The 18,584-nt window shown below is 34.6% G+C and overlaps 1 protein-coding gene across 1 annotated transcript in view; it reads right to left on the reverse strand.

The window, feature by feature from the left end:
- FERMT2 (FERM domain containing kindlin 2) overlaps nt 1-18,584 on the reverse strand; it is a 138,163-nt gene that overhangs the window by 57,022 nt on the left and 62,557 nt on the right. The window contains 1 exon segment of the mRNA XM_044659948.1: nt 17,165-17,299. Within this exon segment, the coding sequence (XP_044515883.1) occupies nt 17,165-17,299 (135 nt within the window).

Consider the following 18,584-nt stretch of genomic DNA (forward strand, 5'->3'; position numbering starts at 1 on the left):
AAGGAAGGAAGGAAGGAAGGAAGGAAGGAAGGTAGGAAGGAAGGAAGGAAGGAAGGAAGGAAGGAAGGAAGGAAGGAAGGAAGGAAGGAAGGAAGGTTCTAAAAAGGGGTAATTATAAAGTTCCTTCCTAGCAGAGGATGAACTTAGGAAACAACTATTATTTGATTTTCATTAGAATAGAGAGCAAATGAAATGGATTCAAGTAAAATAAGTTTCTAGGTTTGACCTAGTCTGTGAAGGGTCTGGACTGCCAGAAAAAGGAAAAAATGAACACTATTTCTATGGTCAATAGCAAGGGGTCAAACTATTTAATAAATAATATTAAGATATTTTTATTTCTAACATAAATATCCATACATATGTAACCCACATGAAAAAGTCCTGGGGGGTGGGGAAGGGACTGTGTATGGAAGAGTAATATTTTTTAAAACTATAAAAGGGCTTTGAGACTAAAAAGTTAGAGAACCTCTGCTGTATACAATAACAAGAAGACAGTGACATATACCAATATGTATATTAGTCAGATTCATTTACCAATTAAGTTAACCAAGAAGGCAGGAAATGGGAGAGATCAATTAAGATTTTTTTTTAATTCACTTAAATTTAAAAATAAACATGCAACTTTGGGGAGAGGGTGAAATGTCCAGAAATCAAATTGTTATGTTTTTATTGTTCATATTATTATTTTATTTTATTCCAAATCAAAGATGTTTGATATAGTAATATGAAATAAGCACCCAATACTACACATGAGCTACTTATAAAAATTATGAAAGAACTATGGCAACATTTATACTCCCAGGATAAATTCAGCAATGGGATGCCCAAAGATGCTATTTAATCATTGGCTGGGCATTTAAGATAATGAAGTTTAAAATTCAGGTAAACAAATGAAAAGCAATGAAAATTATTTAAAACCTTTTTGAGAGAAAAAGATGAAAGTAATTTAAAAAACTATAATAAGTCTTAACTAACTAGAATAAATATAACAAAAGAAAAAGATAAATAAAATAGAGAAAATGTAGATCAATGAATTGGGCATACAACTAAAAAACTAGAAAAAGAACAAATTAAAAATCCACATTAAAAGCCTAAATTAGAAATCCTAAAAATTAATGTTAATAAAATTGAAAGAGAACCATTAAACTAATTAAAATAAGAGAACCACTGAACTAAGTCTAGGAGTTGGTTTTATGAAAACACAAACAAAATAGTGTTGGTTAGTTTGATTTTAAAAGGGAAAGCAGAAAAGCAAATAATCTACAAAAATGAAAACGATGAACTCATCACCAATAAAGAGCCAAAAAAAAAAAAAAAGTATGGGTTTAAAAGAAAGAAAATGAAATTTAAAAAAATCAAAGGAATAAGAAAAAATGTTAATTATGTCATTGGGGAAAAAACTGATCTGTGAAATAAATCGAAGAGAGATCTAAGAAATTATTAGACTACCTGAAAGCATAATCAAAAAAAGAACCTAGATGTTATCTTTCAAAGAAATTATTTGAAAAACTATCCTGATATTCTAGAATCAGAGGGTAAGCAGAAATTGGATGAATTCTCTAATCAGTTCCTGAAAGTTCCTGAAAGAAATCCCATAATAAAAACTTGCAGAAACTTATACTGTTTAAACCAAAATTTAAACCAAATTCCAGAACTCTCAGGACAAGGAGGAAAATACTGCAAGCATAGAATGAGCAAAGAGACTCCAGCAAGTAATTAAGAAGATCATCCACCATGATCAGGTGGGATTTATACCAGGAATGCAAGGATGGTTCAACATTAGGAAAACCATTACTGACAATATCAACATACAAACAAACAAAAATCACATGATTATCTCAATAGATGCTGAAAAAGCCTTTGACAAAATACAGCATCCATTCCTATTGAAAACATTGAAAAGTACAGGAATAGAAGGACCCTTCCTAAAAATAATACACAGTATATACCTAAAACCATCAACAAGCATTATATGCAATGGGGATAAATTAGAAGCCTTCCTAATAAGATCAGGAGTGAAACAAGGATGCCCATTATCACCTCTATTATTCAACATAGTACTAGAAACACGAGCAATAGCAATTAGAGGAGAAAAAGAAATTGAAGGTATCAAAATAGGCAATGAGGAGACTAAGCTATCCCTCTTTGCTTAAAAAATCCTAGAGAATCAACTAAGAAGCTGGTAGAAATAATCAACAACTTTAGCAAAGTTGCAGGTTATAAAATAAATGCACACAAATCATCAGCATTTCTATATATTTCCTCACCATCATAGCAGCAAGAGGTAGAAAGAGAAACACCATTTAAAATCACCCTAGACAATATAAAATACTTGGGAATCTATCTACCAAAACAAACACAGTAATTATACAAAAACAACTACAAAACACTTTCCAAACAAATAAAACTGGAGCTCAACAATTGGAAAGCCATTGATTGCTCATGGGTAGGACGAGCTAACATAATAAAAATGACCATTCTACCCAAATTAATTTACCTATTTAGCGCCATACCTATCAAATTACCAAAAAACTTCTTTACTGAATTAGGAAAAACTCTAACAAATTTCATTTGGAATAACAAAAGATCAAGAATATCGAGGGAAATAATGAAAAAAAATGTGAAGGAAGGGGGCCTAGCAATACCAGATATTAAACTATACTATAAAGCAGCAGTCATCAAAACAATATGGAACTGGCTAAGAGACAGAAGGGAGGATCAGTGGAATAGACTTGGGTAAATGACATCAGCAAGACAGTCTATGATAAACCCAAAGAGCCCAACTTTTGGGACATGAATCCACTATTTGACAAAACTGCTGGGAAATTTGGAAAACAATATGGGAGAGATTAGGTTTAGATCAACATCTTATGCCCTACACCAAGATAAAATCAGAATGGGTGAATAACTTGAATATAAAGAGGGAAACTATAAATAAGTTAAGTGAACACAAAATAGTATACCTGTCAGATCTCTGGGAAAGGAAAGATTTTAAAACCAAGCAAGAGTTAGAGAAAATTATAAAATGCAAATTAAATGGTTTTGATTATATTAAGCTAAAAAGCTTTTGTACAAACAAAAACAATGTAGTCAAAATCAGAAGAGTGGAAACAACAAATTGGGAAAAAATCTTTATAATGAAAAACTCTGACAGGGGTCTAATTACTCAAATATACAAGGAGTTAAAGCAATTGGATAAAAAAATCAAGCCATTCCCCAATTGAAAAATGGGCAAGAGACATGAATAGGCAATTTTCAGGTAAAGAAATCAAAAGTATCAATAAGCACATGAGAAAGTGTTCTAAATCTCTAATAATCAGAGAAATGCAAATCAAAACAACTCCGAGGTACCACCTCACACCTAGCAGATTGGCTGAAATGAAAGAAGGGGAGAGTAATGAATGCTGGAGGGGATGTCGCAAAATTGGGACATTAATGCATTGCTGGTGGAGTTGTGAACTGATCCAACCATTCTGGCTGGCAATTTGGAACTATGCTCAAAGGGCTATAAAAGAATGCCTGCCCTTTGACCCAGCCATACCATTGTTGGGTTTGTACCCCAAAGAGATCATAGATAAACAGACTTGTACAAAAATATTTATAGCTGCGCTTTTTGTAGTGGCAAAGAACTGGAAAAGGAGGGTATGTCCTTCAATTGGGGAATGGCTGAACAAACTGTGGTATATGCTGGTGATGGAATACTATTGTGCTAAAAGGAATAATAAACTAGAGGAGTTCCAGGCGAACTGGAGAGAGACCTCCAGGAACTGATGCAGAGTGAAAGGAGCAGAGCCAGAAGAACACTATACACAGAGACAGATATACTTTGGTAAAATAGAATGTAATGGACTTCTGTATCAGCAACAATGCAATGACACAAGACAGCTATGAGGGATTTATGGTAAAGAACGCTACCCACATTCAGAGGAAGAACTGCAGGAGAGGAAACATAGAAGATAAACAATTGCTTGAATGCATGGGCTGAGGAGGACATGATTGGGGATGTGGACTGGAAACTACCACACCAATGCAACTAAGAACAATATGTCCTGAACAAGGACACATATTACAACCAGTGGAAATGTCTGTCAGCCATGGGTGGGGAGAGAGCGGGGGGGGGGGGGGGGGTGTGTGAAGGGGAAAGTAGGGGCATGAAGCATGTAAACAGGTTAAAATTGAATATTAATAAATGTTCAAATTAAAAAAAAAAAATTCAAAAACTGTGGTACCACAAACAAGATAACACAAGATTTACCAGCTTAAATGTTAAAGGATCAAAGAAGCCAAAATGTTACTACAGAGGACTAGGACTACAACCAAAAATCACCTACCCAGAAAATTGGAGTATAATTCTCTCAGGGGACAAAAAAATGGGCATTCAATGAAATAAGAATTCTAAAGCAATCCTGATGAAAGGACAAGAAGTGAACCTTAATTCTTGAAAACAAGCCACAAGAGAAGCATAAAAAGTTAAAGAGGAAAGAGAAATTATGAGGGATTCAATAAGGTTAAACTATTTTCATACTGACATGGGAAGATGATTAATTGTAACTCCTAAAATTTTTGTCATTATTAGGGCAGTTAGAAATAGTATACATATAAGGCAAGGATATGAGTTCTCACAAAAAAGAGGCATGAAAGAGCTTTTACAGTAGAGGAGAAGATGGGGGAGGCCTTGAAAATTACTCTCATTTAAATTGGCTCAAAGAGGGAAAAACACACATACTCCTGGGCATAAAAATCTTATAGAAGTAGAAAAGGAAGGAGATAACAGAGAGGATGTACGGAAGAGAGGGCAAATTAGGGGGAGAGATGTTTAGAAGCAAAAAGTTTTTGAGACAAGATAAAAGGAGAGAGCAGGATAAACAGGAAGAAGAATAGGATGGAAAGCAATATGTAATAATGATAATGGTGAAAAAATAATTTTACATCATGCCTCTAATTAAGGCCCCATTTCTTAAATACATAAAGAAATGAATCAAATGTCTAAGAAGTCATCATTGCTTAATTGAGAAATAAAAATTAATAGTTTTCTGACAAAGTAATTAGGCCATGACAAAAAATGCTCTAAATCGTTACTAATTAAAGCAATGTAAATTATAATGACACTGAGGTACCACTTCACACTTAGATTGGCTATTATGACAGAAAAGGAAAATAACAAAACTTGGAGGGGCCATGTGAAAACAGACATTAATGTTGGAGGAGTTGTGAATTTATTAAACAATGCTAGAGAGCAATTTGGATCTATGGCAAAGGGCTATAAAATAGCATACCTTTTGACTAAGAACACTATTCTGTACCTGAAAAAGATTAAAAAGCAAAAATAAAAATGATGTATATGTACTAAAATATTTATACCCACTTTTTTATGGTGGAAATGTATTCAAAAAATTATTTTCATGATTTTACATGTAAAAATCTGTATCAGATTACTTGCCATTTCAGTGAAAGGGGACTAGAGAGAGGGAGAGAATTTAGGACTCAATTTTTTAAAAGAAAATGTTAAATGCTAAAAAGTATTTTTATGTTATTAGAACAAAAACAAAATATTAAATATTTTAAAGTATGTAGTAAATTTATCTCATTGTCACTGATTAATAAAATTATTCATTTTTTCTATAACTTGTTTTTTGACTCACCCCTTTTTAACCATTAGATTAGTCTCCAACTAATTTTTAATTCATCTTACCATGGAGCTTTATTGATTATAAGTGTTAAGGATGCATTTATTATTTCTGTTTTTCTATATTTGTTTATGAAGTTTTTATGCCCTAACACATGGTTAATTTTTGTGTAGGAGCCATGTACTGCTGAAAAGAAAGTGTATTCCTTTGTATTGCCATTCCATTCTCTCCAGAGATCTATTAGTTCTAACTTTTCCTTTACTTCTTTCAATTGTTTGGTTTGATTTCTCTAGATCTGAAAGTTGAGGTCCCCTATTAGTACTGTTTTACATGCTATCTCTTCCTGAAGTTTATTTAATTTATGGGAGACAGGCAAAGCAGTCCCTCGGAAAAAAAGGATATCTCAAAACACATCAATAAAATAGAGAAAATGTACATCAATGAATTTGCCATACAACTAAAAAAACTAGAAAAAGAACAAATTAAAAATCCACATTAAAGGCCTAAATTAGAAATCCTAAAAATTAAAGTTAATAAAATTGAAAGAGAACATTAAACTAACTGAACCATTGAACTAATTAAACTAAGGGAATTGGTTTTATGAAAACACACACAAAATAGTGTTGGTTAAATTTGATTTTAAAAAGGAAAGCAGAAAAGCAAATAATCAACAAAAATGAAAACACTGAACTCATCACCAATAAAGAGCAAATTTACAACAGGAATGCTGGAGAACTATCAGCATAATTGACCATAATAATAATCAAACTAGCCAAAATAACCTGATTATTTCAATAGACATAGAAAAAGTCTTTGATAAAATATAACACCAATTTCTATTAAAAACACTAGGGGGGGCAGCTGGGTAGCTCAGTGGATTGAGAGCCAGGCCTAGAGACAGGAGGTCCTAGGTTCAAATCCGCTTCCTAGCTGTGTGACCCTGGGCAAGTCACTTGACCCCCATTGCCTACCCTTACCAATCTTCCACCTATAAGTCAATATACAGAAGTTAAGGGTTTAAAAAATTTAAAAAAAAAAACCACTAGGAAGCGCTCTCCCAACTGAGCTATTTCAGCCCTATCAAAACAACTCTGAGGTATCACCTCACACCTAGCAGATTGGCTAAAATGAGAGAAGGGGAGAGTAATGAATGCTGGAGGGGACGTGGCAAAATTGGGACATTAATGCATTGCTGGTGGAGTTGTGAACTGATCCAACCATTCTGGTTGGCAATTTGGAACTATGCTCAAAGGGCTATAAAAGAATGCCTGCCCTTTGATCCAGCTATACCATTGCTGGGTTTGTACCCCAAAGAGATCATAGATAAACAGACTTGTATGAAAATATTTATAGCTGTGCTGGAAAAGGAGGGAATACCCTTCAATTGGGGAATGGCTGAACAAATTGTGGTATATGCTGGTGATGGAATACTATTTTGCTCAAAGGAATAATAAACTGGAGGAGTTCTAGGTGAACTGGAAAGACCTCCAGGAACTGATGCAGAGCAAAAGGAGCAGAGCCAGAAGAACATTGTACACAGAGACCAATACACTGTGGTAAAATCGAATGTAATGGACTTCTGTACTAGCAGCAATGCAATGACCCAGGACAATTCTGAGGGATTTATGGAAAAGAATACTACCCACATACAGAGGAAGAACTACAGCAGTCGAAACAGAAGAACAACTGCTTGAACACATGGGTTGAGGTAGACATGATTGGGGAGGTAGACATGATTGGGGATGTAGACTCGAAACTACCACACCAATGCAACTATCAACAATTTGGAAATAGGTCTTGATCAATGACACATGTTAAAACCAGTGGAAATACACATCAGCCATGGGGGCGGATATGAAGGGGAAAGTAAGAGCATGAATTATGTAACCATGTTAACTTTTCTAAAAAATAAATACTAAAATTGTGTTAAAAAAAAACACTAGGAAGCACAGGTATAAATGGGCCATTTCTTAAAATGATAAGTAGTATTTTCATAAAACCTTTAGCAGGTATCATCTGCAATGGGGATAGGGTGAAGCAAGGATACCCATTATCATCACTATTATTTAATATTGTATTAGAAATGTAAGGAAAGAAAAAGGAATTCAAGGAATTAAAGTAGGTAAGGGAGAAATTAAACTGTTTTTCTTTGCAGATTATATGATTGTATACTTAGAGAATCTTCGAGAATTAACTAAAAAACTAGTTGAAAAAATTAATAACCTTAGCAAAGTTGTTGGATACAAAATAAATCCACATAAATCATCAGCATTTCTTTTTATTACCAACAAAGTCCAGCAGCAATAGTTAGAAAGAGAAATTCCATGTAAAATCACTCTAAACAATACAAAATACCTGGAAATCTACTTGCCAAGTATGAAAATGGAATTAGCTCACCCCTATTCATTCTTTAGACTTCAGCCACCAGGAATATGTTACCCCACCCAACTTAGAATTAAGTGGTGAGGGGAGGAGGGGGGTGTGGGTCTTATGACTCACATGTGCTAGTGAGTGACAAATCAAAAACAACTGACTGCTCCCTAGTATGCCAAAGCAAGGTTAAAGGCTGCCATTCGTCCAGGTAAAACTGGAGGGTGGACTCAGGAAGTGACGCAAAGAACTATCTTTTAAATATGATGGTAACTTCCTGTGAAGGGGATTTTGTCATTTGCACTTTGAGCTCAGGTTTGAGACCTCAGACTGCTTCCTTTGAATTGTGATGTGGGCAAGTTAAGGTTGACTCCCTATCCCTGGCTTTTCTTGAGGCACTAGCCTCAAGGCTAGGGAGGAGGTCTCATAGCTAGAAGCCTTGTTTAATTAACCTCTATGCCCCACTTTGCTGGGGCCTCTGAAGCCCTGCCTGATTCGGGCCTTTGGACCAGATCTGAGTGTGTCTGACTGTGTCTGTCTCTCTCTCTCTCTCTCTCTCTCTCACACACACACACACACACTTTCCCGACCTTCACTCTTCCTATTTGTAAATAAACTACCATAAGTCATCCTGACTTTGGATCTTTAGTTTGGAATTGTGAAAATCAATTCCTGGTGACAAAACAAAAAAAATCCAGTCCAACCATAATTTTTACCTCTTACACAAGGCAAGGGAATTATATAAACTGTGGAGAAGATAGACCCTTACCCCTTATACATGATTGGATTTTAGTGATAATGATGCTTAATATAATCAATATTGTGATTCTAGATTGATTAGCATAATCCCATCATAATCTTAATTATAATCAGTAAAATTCATGACTATTTTTAAGGATTTAAAGCATAAAACTTCTAATGGGATTTTCAACCCCTCCCTTGTTAGTTATGGAGTTTGTACTTCCCTTTACTGACCATCTGACTTTCATGTCCAGATATGTTGCAAACATTTACACCCTTCCCTTTCTGGAATTAACCATAAGTAACATTCTTCCCCCACTCCAGATCAGATGAGTCTTAGGTAATGGTCATCATTATTTGTCTAAATAAGAGTACTGCTTTGCCTTTAGACTAATATGGGTTTTCCTAAATGAACTAGCAAAACAGCTTTGTTGTTGGGTAACTGTTTCCTAAGGTCTATATGATGTTATGTCTTGTGTGATATAAGTCCCGAACCTTGTATGGAGATATAAGTCATGCACCTTGTATGGAAATATTCATTTTGTTAATGTACTAGCATATAAACTGTGTCTCTGCCACCTTGTATTGTCTCTTGTGTATTATGTAATACATTCAAGAAAATGGTTTTGTTGGGAGATTTGGCCCTCTTCCAATGAAATCTAACTTTCTACCTTGACTTGGAGATTTTTGACTTTATTCATCTAAATTGTCTACATCAGTGCGGTGGTTTTATTTTTCCTGACAGTCAAAATTACAAAACATTTTTCACACAAATAAACAACTGGAAAAATATTAATTGCTCATGGGTAGGCTGAGGTAATTATTATATTATAATATAATTATAAACAACTAGAAAAATAATAACAAAATTTATCTGGAAGTACAAAAGATCAAGAATATCAAGGGAACTAATGAAAAAAAAATATGAAGGAAGGAGGCCTAGATCTCAAAATGTACTCTGAAGCAGCAATCATCAAAACTGCTGGGAAAATTAGAAAACAATAAGGCAGAAGCTAGGTATAGACCAGAGATGGTGAACTTTTTAGAGAGAGAATGCTAAGCCCTGTCCCTACCCCACCCCACCCCCAGACCTAGTGCCATGCCCAATCCCACCCAGATAGCTCAAACCATGCCCCTCCCCCCCACTAAGTGCCTGGCAAGCCCTGCCTCTCCTTTCCCCAAGAGGCATGGGGGAGAAAGAAAGCACTCCCATTGGGCTGCTAGGTGGAGGAGGGGCAGGTGAAATGAGGAATTTCTTTAGCAAATATAGAGAGGAGGAGAAGTGGTCTAAGGCCTCTGCTCCCCTCCAGCTTTGCCATCTATGAGCTCCCATTGGGCTACTGGGTAGAGGGGCGGGTGATATGAAAAATGTCAGGCATGGGAGAGAAGGGCTGAGTCCCTCTGCCTTTCTAGTAACAAACTCTGACCCCAGGGGGAGAGGGAAGGGATGGTCTCGTGCCCAAAGTGAGCACTTCTGCATGCCAAATGGTACCTGTGCCATAGGTTCATCATCACTGATATAGACCAATACATTCTATATGCCAGGATAAGGTCAAAATGAAAGTCTGATTTAGATATAAAGAATAATACCATAACTAAATTAGGGGAACACAGAATAATTTATCTGGCAGATCTTTGGAGAAGGGAAGAATTTATGACCAAACAAGAGCTAGACAGTATTATGAGAAGTAAAATGAGTAATTTTGATTATATTAAATTAAAAGGCTTTTGTACAAACAAAACTAACTATAATCAAAATTAGAAGGAAAACAAACTGAGGAAGATTTTTTTAATATTTATTAATATTCATTTTTTAGAAAAGTTAACATGGTTACATGATTCATGCTCCTACTTTTGGGGAAGATTTTTTATGACAAATGTTTCTGATAAAGGTCTAATTTCTCACATGTATAGAGAACTAAATCAAATTTATAAGAATATGAGCGATTCCTCAATTGACAACTGGACAAAGGATATGAACAAGCAATATTCAGATGAAAAATCAAAGCCATCAATAATATGAAAAAATGTGATAAATCACTCTTGATTAGAGAAATGCTAATTAAAACAACTCTGAGGTACCAGATTAGCCAATAAAGTGATAAATGTTGGGGGGAATGTGGCAAAATTTGGACACTAATGAATTTTTGGTGGAGTTGTGAACTGATTCAACCATTCTGGAGGACAATTTGGAACTACACCCAGTAATAACCTTAGTGGGTCTAAAAAGGGGGAAAGGGTCTACTTGTACAAAAAATACTTGTAGCAGCTCTTTTTGTAGTGGCAAGAATTGGAAATTGAGGAAATGCTCATAAATTGGGGAATGGTTGAACAAATTGTGATACCTGTTGGTAATGGAATACTATTGTCCTATAAGAAATGATAAGCAGATGATTTCAGAAAAAGCTGGAAAGATCTGCAGAACTAATGCAGAGAGAAATAAGCACAACTGGGAGAATATTGTATAAAATAACAGCCATAATGGATGATGATTATCTGTGAAAACTTATCTACTCTAAGTAATACAATGATCTGAGACAATTCTGAAAGACTTATGACGTGGAATGCTGTCCACCTCCAGGAAAAGAACTGTTAAAGTCATCTTTCACATCAGTGTATTTATGGTTTTATTTTGGGGGGTTGGTTATGTATGACTTTACTATTAAAACAATGACCAATATGGAAATGTGTTAAAAATAAAATTTAAATTAAAAAGCATGTAGTAAATTTCAAAAAACACATAAGTGGAAGGGAATAGAGTTCAAATGCAATGAATTCTATGGGGTAAAAGTCAGGAAAAATTTCTAATGGGAACAAAAAATACTACATTTACAACTAGACTTTCCTTTTAACAAAAATGTAACAAGACAGAAATTAGGATTCTTTTAAAAAAGAAAAAAAGAACCAACAGCTTACAGATAGATGCTTACAAAATATAATGAAGTAGTATAATTTGGCAGAAATTGAACACAGTATTCAATGAAGAAAAATATAAGTGCAAATTCAAAAAGAAGGAAAATCTAGAAGAATATCTGAAAGGTCTTTATAAACTAAAGCAACTGAAGAGAAGGCTTAATGAGTCAGTCAGAATTACTGGTTTCACAAAAACAATGAAACAAAAGAATCTGAATGATAATATTTTAGTAAATCATGTAAATGCCTTGGAATACTGGAAAGAGAACAAAGAGAACGAATCAAGAACCTACAGGCTAAGAGTATTCAGCACCAGGCCTGGAGTTGGGAAAACCTGGGTTCAAACCTGATCTCAGACCACTTTCTAGCTGTATGACCCTAGGCTAGTCATTTAACCCAACTACCCAGCCCTTACCAGTCTTCTGTTAAGAAGTGATACTAAGACATTTTTTTTTAAAAGCACATAGGATACTGAAAGAAAGGAAAAGCACTTTAGCTTCCATCTGAAATAGAAATTTTTTAAAGCAAATAAGAGGTTAAAAGTTATCTTTCAAAAGTCAACAATTTGAATTGTGAAGGATTGTTCATTAAAAATGTAGGATGAGGGGGCAGCAAGGTGGCTCTGGGGATTGAGAGCCAGGCCCAGAGATCAGAGGTCCTGGGTTCAAATCTACCCGCACACACTTCCTAGCCATGTGACCATGAGCAAGTAACTTAACTACCACTGCCTAGATTTTACCATGCTCTTCTACCTTTTAATCAATACACACTGTTGGTAAAGTGGTAAAGGTTTTTTTGTTTGTTTGTTTGTTTTTTAATGGAATATGAAGAGAAAGCTAGGTGGCTCAATGCTTTAAGAGTCAGGCTTAGAGTCAGGAGGTCCTGGGTTCAAATGTGGCCTTTGGGCCTTTTACACCTTTATTACCTTTAACATAAAATTAATTTCTTCTGTTTTGAACTGGATCTATGATTTCAATGATATGGGAAACTTGGGAAAATCCTACCAATGAGCATCAGTCTCTGATCTGCAACTTAAGAGTACTACTGTTGCCTGTGGGCACTAAGAGGATAAAAGTAACTTGCTCAGGGTCACACAATCTGTAAAGCTGGATTTAACCTGATCTTTTATAATTACTAAATAAAATTATATTTTAAATTTTAAAAATAAACAAGTTAAGGATCAATATTTTTATTTCCAAAAAAGAGATTCGATTAAAATTAGTTACAAAGTTTTATTTTACTTGTAGCGGTGTGAAGGAAATTTACTTTTCTAGGATCTTGACCTCATCCCCTGATAAACATTTGACCCAGAAGCCAGGACAGTATGAGAGAAATGATTGGGTACTTGGGACTACATGAGTGTGTGTGAGTTTGTGTCCCCTATGTCACCAAGTGTGGGTTACAGGACGGTGACATACACATTTGACCTGGACATGATTCTGAATTTGATCTAGGTGTAAAGAGGCCATCCAGGAAGTGCTCACTCTCAGTCTCAGGCATCCTGCCAAGGAACTGGCGTGCTGGGGTGTTGCTGTAGAAGTCACGTGGCTAGCTACACTAGGCCTTTTCTCTCTCTCTCTGCTTTTACCTATCTAAATAATCCTAATAAACTTTATAAAATTCTAAGGACCAGAGTCCTAAGTTTAAGTCTTACATAGTTAACTTACAATTGATTTTTGCGATCAGTGATATGCCATTTTTCTGGAAATGAAAAAGCTGAAAGTTTCAAATAATTATTGCAAATAATAGCAGTTTATGTTGTGCTTCAATTTTTTTTTATTTTTTATTTTTAAACCCTTAACTTCTGTGTATTAGTTCCTTGGAAGAGTGGTAAGGGTAGGCAATGGGGGTCAAGTGACTTGCTCAAGGTCACACAGATGGGAAGTATCTGAGGCCAAATTTGAACCCAGGACCTCCTGTCTCAAGGCCTGGCTCTCAATCCACTGAGCTACCCAGCTGCCCCTGTTGTGCTTCAAATTTTACAAAGGATGAGGTATGAAATAAGAAGTGTATGGATTATTATAGCCATTTTACATAAATGATAAATTAAGCTCTTAAGAGTGACTTGTCAGGATCATCCTCTTTCCATTATACCATGAGACAAGAGTCTGTCACAAGTGCCTTGAAAAGTTTTTTATTTAGTTAAATGCCTGGGGTTCCAGACAAAAAGCTTTATAATTTTCACCAAAACTCATTTACCTGGTCAAGGGGCATGAATAGGCAATTTTCAGATAACAAAAATAAAACTATCAATAAACACATGAAAAAGTGGTATAAATCTCTCATAATTGGAGAAATGCAAATCAAAACAACGTTGAGATGCTACCCCACACCTAGCAGACTGGCCAATATAACAGTAAATGAAAATAATAAATGTTGGAGGGGTTGTGGCAAAATTGGGACACTAACTAAGGCATTGCTGGTGGAGTTGTGAATTGATCCAACCATTGTGGAAGTCAATTTGAAACTATGCCCAAAGGGCTTTAAAAGAATGCAGAAAAAGAATCCTTTGATCCAGAAATACCACTACTAGGTTTGTACCCTAAAAAAAATAATAATAAAAAATGTTTGCACAAAAATATTCATAGCTGGGCCTTTTGTGGTGGCAAGGAATTGGAAAATGAGAGGATGTCCATCAATTGAGGAATGGCTGAACAAATTGTGGTATCTGATAGTGATGGAATACTACTATGCTGTAATGGTAATGGTAATACTACTATGCTGTAAAGGAATGATGAACTGGAGGACTTCTATATGATCTAGAACAGTAATGGGCAAATTACAGCCTGTGGGCCAGATGCAGGCCCCTGAAGTATTCTATCTGGCCTTGGGACATTATTCCTAATGTGAGGAATACAATGAGTAGGATACAATACAATGAAACTTCAAAAGAATTGCCTTAGAAACAAACTGACAGATGAGCATTTCCTTTCCTTTGGTCCCCTCTTTAAAAACTTTGCCCATCACTGATCTAAAAGAATCTCCAGGAACTGATACAGAGTGAAATGAGCAGAACCAAGAGAACATTATACACAGAAAGTGAAACACTGTAGAACAATACAATGTAATGGACTTTGCTAATAAAAAATCCCAAGGGACTATGAGAAAGAATGCTATCCACATCAAAAGAAAGAACTGTGGGAATAGAAACACAGAAGAAAAACAAATGACTTAACATTTGTTTATATGGATATATGATTTGGGGTTTTGGTTTTAAAAGATTGCTCTATTGCAAAAATGAATAATAGGGAAGTAAGTAAAAGTGATAACATTTGTATAATACAGTGGAAGGGCTTATTGGATCTGGAGGGGGGGAAGAAAACAAACTATGAAAACATGGAAAAATCTTTTTTAAATTTTCTTAAAAATTAAAAAAAATCATTTTATTTTCATTATTGACCTCTGTATTATTTTTTCTATGTTAATTCCCCTTCATCTAAATCTTCCCTAAATTGTCTCTTCCTTACTTAAAACATTGTTCAAAACGCATATCTTCCTTAACCACCCCCTGAACTGTCTCTCTACATTTTCTTTAACACATAAGTATGAATCATTCAAATCAAAGTATGTCATACTTATGCTATGCATTTTGCTCATAACTGACCAGAAGTCACTAAAATTTTATTTTTCTGGAAAAATTAAAGAATCACTGTTCTCTATATTTTCCTACAAATCCTAACACAACCATTTCTCGTTTTTTCCTTCTTTTACTCTGTACATTATCCCCAATCCCTATCCTCTGGTCTTTTCACAACCTGCTTCCAAATTCCATGTTCTAAGGTTTGATTAAGATAAGACAAGAGAATGGTTAAAATCTTCCCTTTTAATCACTTAAATAAATAAATAATGATGAATAAATAATAAATGAATAAATAATTTCCCATGGCCTGCATTGTAAAATGTCTTGCTATATTATCCCTTACACAAATACTATACTCTAGCTCACTTAGAATACAAACATGTCTCCTGCCTTTCCTGTTTTAATGTTATTCTACCATCTAGGATGCTTACCTCCTCTCTCAACCCATCTATCAAATTCCCTTTCTGACATGGTCCATGATAGCAATAATTGACATTTTCCTCCTTTGAAATCCTTTTTGCCTATATTATTCTTCTGGTACATAACACAAGCAGTTACATGGTACAATTAAGCATTCTTGATGAGATAATATTAATAAAGCACTTTGCAAATCTTAAACCTACTTATTACTGTTTTTATTTTTATTGTAGTTATTTACTTTTAATATTTTCCTTGTATACCAGTCTCATCACTCCAATTAAATCATAAACTAATCCAAAAACCATATTGGCCACAATGCCTTTGCTATGGTATGTATTCAGTTATTTGTCAATGATAAAAACATAAAGGAAAAGTCTGTTTCCCAACTTTTATCCTGTTGTACCTAATCCGTTGCTAGCTTGCATGCCTTTCTCCCCCAAATAACTTGAGGAAAGTAATTCCAGGATTCAGAGCTACATGATATTTCTATTTCTAAAATATTCCTTTTCTATACATACTCTAGATTGGAACATAATCAGAGTGAGATCCTCTTTGGAGAAGATCAGATAGTAATGGTATATACTTCAGTAAGAAAAGGTATGCCATTAAGAAATGTAAGGCCAAAGAGAATGTTCTGTGCCTTTTTTTTAATCTACTCACAGGGTCATATATTTTGTGTTTGAAGAGACCAGAGATATCAATTACTTTAATTCCCTCCTTTCATAAATAAGGAAATCAAAGCCCAGAGAAATTAAGTTATTCCAGCTTGATGTCTCAACTATTATGTACTACTTTCCTTACATCTTGAATATTGTCTAATAAAGTACCTCCCTCCCCAACGGTGGATACTCAGTGGATGGTTGTTATGAAGAAATAAAAAATAATCAACAGATTTTAAAGTGACAGGTTTCTCACTATAACATGTAGGCAACAAGTGTGCTGACATTTCTAGAAGTTAAATGAAAAGTTAAATGAAACTAGGTTTAAGGGAAAATTAAGCAGATCTCTAAATAATTAAAAAGATAAATAATATATCCAATTTAACAAAATTTATAACAAAAAATTTATATAATAATTATAATAAAATTTATGTAATAAATGAGATAACTAAATAATTGTTTGATAATTATTTAATAAAAAGCAAATAAGGTAGTCTTAATTTAATAAATTTTAATACCAATATTCTTGTTATGTTTTTTAAAAGGAGAATGCATTTGTTGAATAGCAGGCACCTGCCACAAAGAAAAATGTTTTATCTAGATTAATGAAAAGAGGAAAGAATGACCAAGACTAACAGAAAGGATTTTTTAAAATATCAATGAAAATTGTGTACGGCTGGAAAAATTTTAGTTATTTTAGGCTTACTGAACACTTTAAGCATATGTTAAAATTAATCAGGCTTTTTATCATGTTCATTTTACAAAAAGCATGTATTAAGAAAGAAAAATTCACTCATAAACTGGGATGGACAAGGAAATTAGCTCCATAACTTTCATTTTCTCCTCAGTCTTACCTGATCCAGGAGTGATTAGTGGTCCCTCTAACTCAAGTGCCTCATCTTCAGAGTGGTCATCTTGTTTTTTCTTTTTTTTCTTTGTTGGATCTTTGGGCTTTTTTAAGAGAGAGAGTTCTTCAGGATGTCTGATATCTAATGAAGAAAAATACAAATTAAAATTATTCACTAGGGGGCAGCTGGGTAGCTCAGTGGATTGAGAGCCAGGCCTAGAGACCGGAGGTCCTAGGTTCAAATCCGGCCTCAGACACTTCCCAGCTGTGTGACCCTGGGCAAGTCACTTGACCCCCATTGTCTACCCTTGCCAATCTTCCACCTATAAGTCAATACACAGAAGTTAAGGGTTTAAAATTAAAAAAAAATAAAAAATAATAAAATTATTCACTAGAACAAAGAGAAAGTGTATTCATATATAAGTTTAATAACATTATCTTTTTTTGCAAAAAAATTATTTTTGCCTTAAAAAGTTATGTGAAATTTCCTGTCCTGTTTTTCTGCAGATTAATTATAATACATAAATCTCTAACAAATCATGCATTTAAAAAAACTAGTTGCAGAAGTATCAACCAGAACTGGTAAAAGGAATCTTCATATTTTAGAATTCCAATTAACTTACAGCATTACTGATAATACATTTTTCATATTCATTTTTTAGTGGAAGAAAAGGCAACTAAAAATATCTAAATAGAGTTCTTAGTGGGCGGCAGCAATGCCTTTTGTCAAAGTTCAGATAAATCTAGCATTTCAGCAACTGTCATAAAGCCCTGATTTATTATTACGTAATGTATTATTACTCCTGAGCTAAATTCCATCAGCTTAGCCCTTTCCCATTACCCACATTCCCCACTTGACATGCAATCCTGTTCCATATGGTAGCTATGAGAAATCTCTTCTCTTCATCTCAAAACCCCTTGAAAATTTTCTATATATAGACTTTTCTGAGTTTTAGACTCATATCAGCAACTGCCTAAAGTTGTTATTCATTCATTTCAGTTATTTCCAATTTTTCATGACTCCATTTGCAATTTTCTTGGCAAAAGATATCAGAGTAGTTTGCCATTTCCTTTTGCAACTCATTCAATAGACAAAATGGAGCAAACAGGGTTGACTTGCCCAGTGTTATATAGCTGTAAGATTCTGAGGCCAGATTTGAACTTAGGTCTTCCCAACGCCAAGCCCACTACTCTGTCCACCAAGCTAGCTGTCCCCCCAGCAGCCTATCAAACATCCCAAAATCCATATGGCCAAAATAGAACTCATTAATTTTCCCCTTAAACTCCTGCTTTTCCCAGACGTCTTCATTTTTGTTGGAGACACTACTATTCTTCTAAGCTCTCAAGTTCTTAATTTTGGCTTTAATCAGGACTCCTCATCTTATCACATCCCACCTATCCAATCAATTACCAAATCTTGCTATTTC

Source organism: Gracilinanus agilis, chromosome 2 (genome assembly GCF_016433145.1).
Source record: "Gracilinanus agilis isolate LMUSP501 chromosome 2, AgileGrace, whole genome shotgun sequence".
Classification (NCBI taxonomy): Eukaryota; Metazoa; Chordata; class Mammalia; order Didelphimorphia; family Didelphidae; genus Gracilinanus; species Gracilinanus agilis.